This window comes from Glycine soja, chromosome 19 (genome assembly GCF_004193775.1).
Source record: "Glycine soja cultivar W05 chromosome 19, ASM419377v2, whole genome shotgun sequence".
In the NCBI taxonomy this organism is placed as follows: domain Eukaryota; kingdom Viridiplantae; phylum Streptophyta; class Magnoliopsida; order Fabales; family Fabaceae; genus Glycine; species Glycine soja.
Genome location: NC_041020.1, coordinates 31,362,786 through 31,363,973, shown reverse-complemented (window position 1 = coordinate 31,363,973; position 1,188 = coordinate 31,362,786). Strand labels below are relative to the sequence as shown.

At 38.9% G+C, this 1,188-nt stretch overlaps 1 protein-coding gene across 1 annotated transcript; it reads right to left on the bottom strand.

Moving 5' to 3' along the window:
- Nucleotides 1-309: 309 nt before the first annotated feature.
- LOC114397953 (probable calcium-binding protein CML31) lies at nucleotides 310-958 on the bottom strand. The gene has a single exon (XM_028360041.1). It carries the CDS (start codon nucleotides 798-800, stop codon nucleotides 378-380), a length of 423 nt encoding a protein of 140 aa, XP_028215842.1. The 5' UTR covers nucleotides 801-958; the 3' UTR covers nucleotides 310-377.
- Between the last annotated feature and the right edge of the window lie 230 nt (nucleotides 959-1,188).

The window sequence follows — 1,188 nt, the reverse complement described above, 5'->3', positions numbered from 1 at the left end:
TCGTAGCATGGGTGCACGTTTGTAAAAAATAGCATTGCTCTACGAATGTTGAGCATGTAGGCATACAGCCAAATTAATTAAAGCATCATTGCTCGTGACATGAAATTATAAGCCATTCCATTAATTCCTTTTGAGTTAGAGTGCAGTAGCATAGGAAGACATGCTATGAGTAATGCCTAGGCAAGCAGCATGATTCGATAACCAGCAAGAAATTATGGGTATGAGAATTATCTCTTCAATTCAAATTTTAAATTTATCCCTCCCACTCTTTTCATTTTATTTTCTCTCAAAGCAACAAGAGCTAAAGAATTAATTAATAAAAAATAATCAATCACTAGTAAATTAAAGAATAGGGGGGGAAACAAATTAGACACACATTACAACATCATGACCTTAAATTCATCGAAAGTAAGCACCCCATCTCCATCAAGATCAAATCTAGCTATCATAACTTTACACTCATCTATGCTCCTAGATTCACCTAACCTACTAAGCATCCTTTTAAGACTCCTCGGTGTGATGCAACCACTCCCATCCATCTCATACATCTTAAAAGCCTCCTTCAAGCCATCCTCTTTCTCTTCCTCTTTCCCTCCCTCCACAAACCTCAGAAAATCATCAAACCCCACCAGCCCATCGCCGTCCGAGTCCATCAATGCCACTGCCGCCTCCGCGTCCTTCTCCGACAACTCCCCGCCCATGGCCTCCACACATTGCCAGAGCTCCGACGCCGATATCTTGCCATCTCCATTCTCATCAAATTGGTTGAACAGACGTTCATATTGGCTTAGCTTGTCCATAATATATAACCCTACAATGCAATTTTTTATAACCAAACTTTATAAAACATATATATAGACATATGTGTGTGTATAGTACTATGTAACCGAAACAACCAAATTAGATGTCATAAGATTAATGATGAAAGAAGAAAAGAAGGATCTTGCATCAATGAAATTACATCAAGGGGGCTTGAAAATTAAAGGAGGATGAAATAGTAGTAGGTATATATAACGATAATAGTGGCCAATGCCGCGTGGCGTGATTGACCAAGTAACATAACTTGTACGACCAAGTGCGAAAAATAGAAGATTCTTGGGCATTTTCGTAATTATGAAATACTAATGAATGTGTGTTTTTTTTTCATCGGCGTGGGACATGAGGAGCCGCCTAAGACTCTTATACCAC

Coding starts and splice junctions, on each gene's coding strand:
- LOC114397953 (XM_028360041.1), bottom strand. CDS start 800: ATGGACAAGCTAAGCCAATATGAACGTCTGTTCAACCAATTTGATGAG.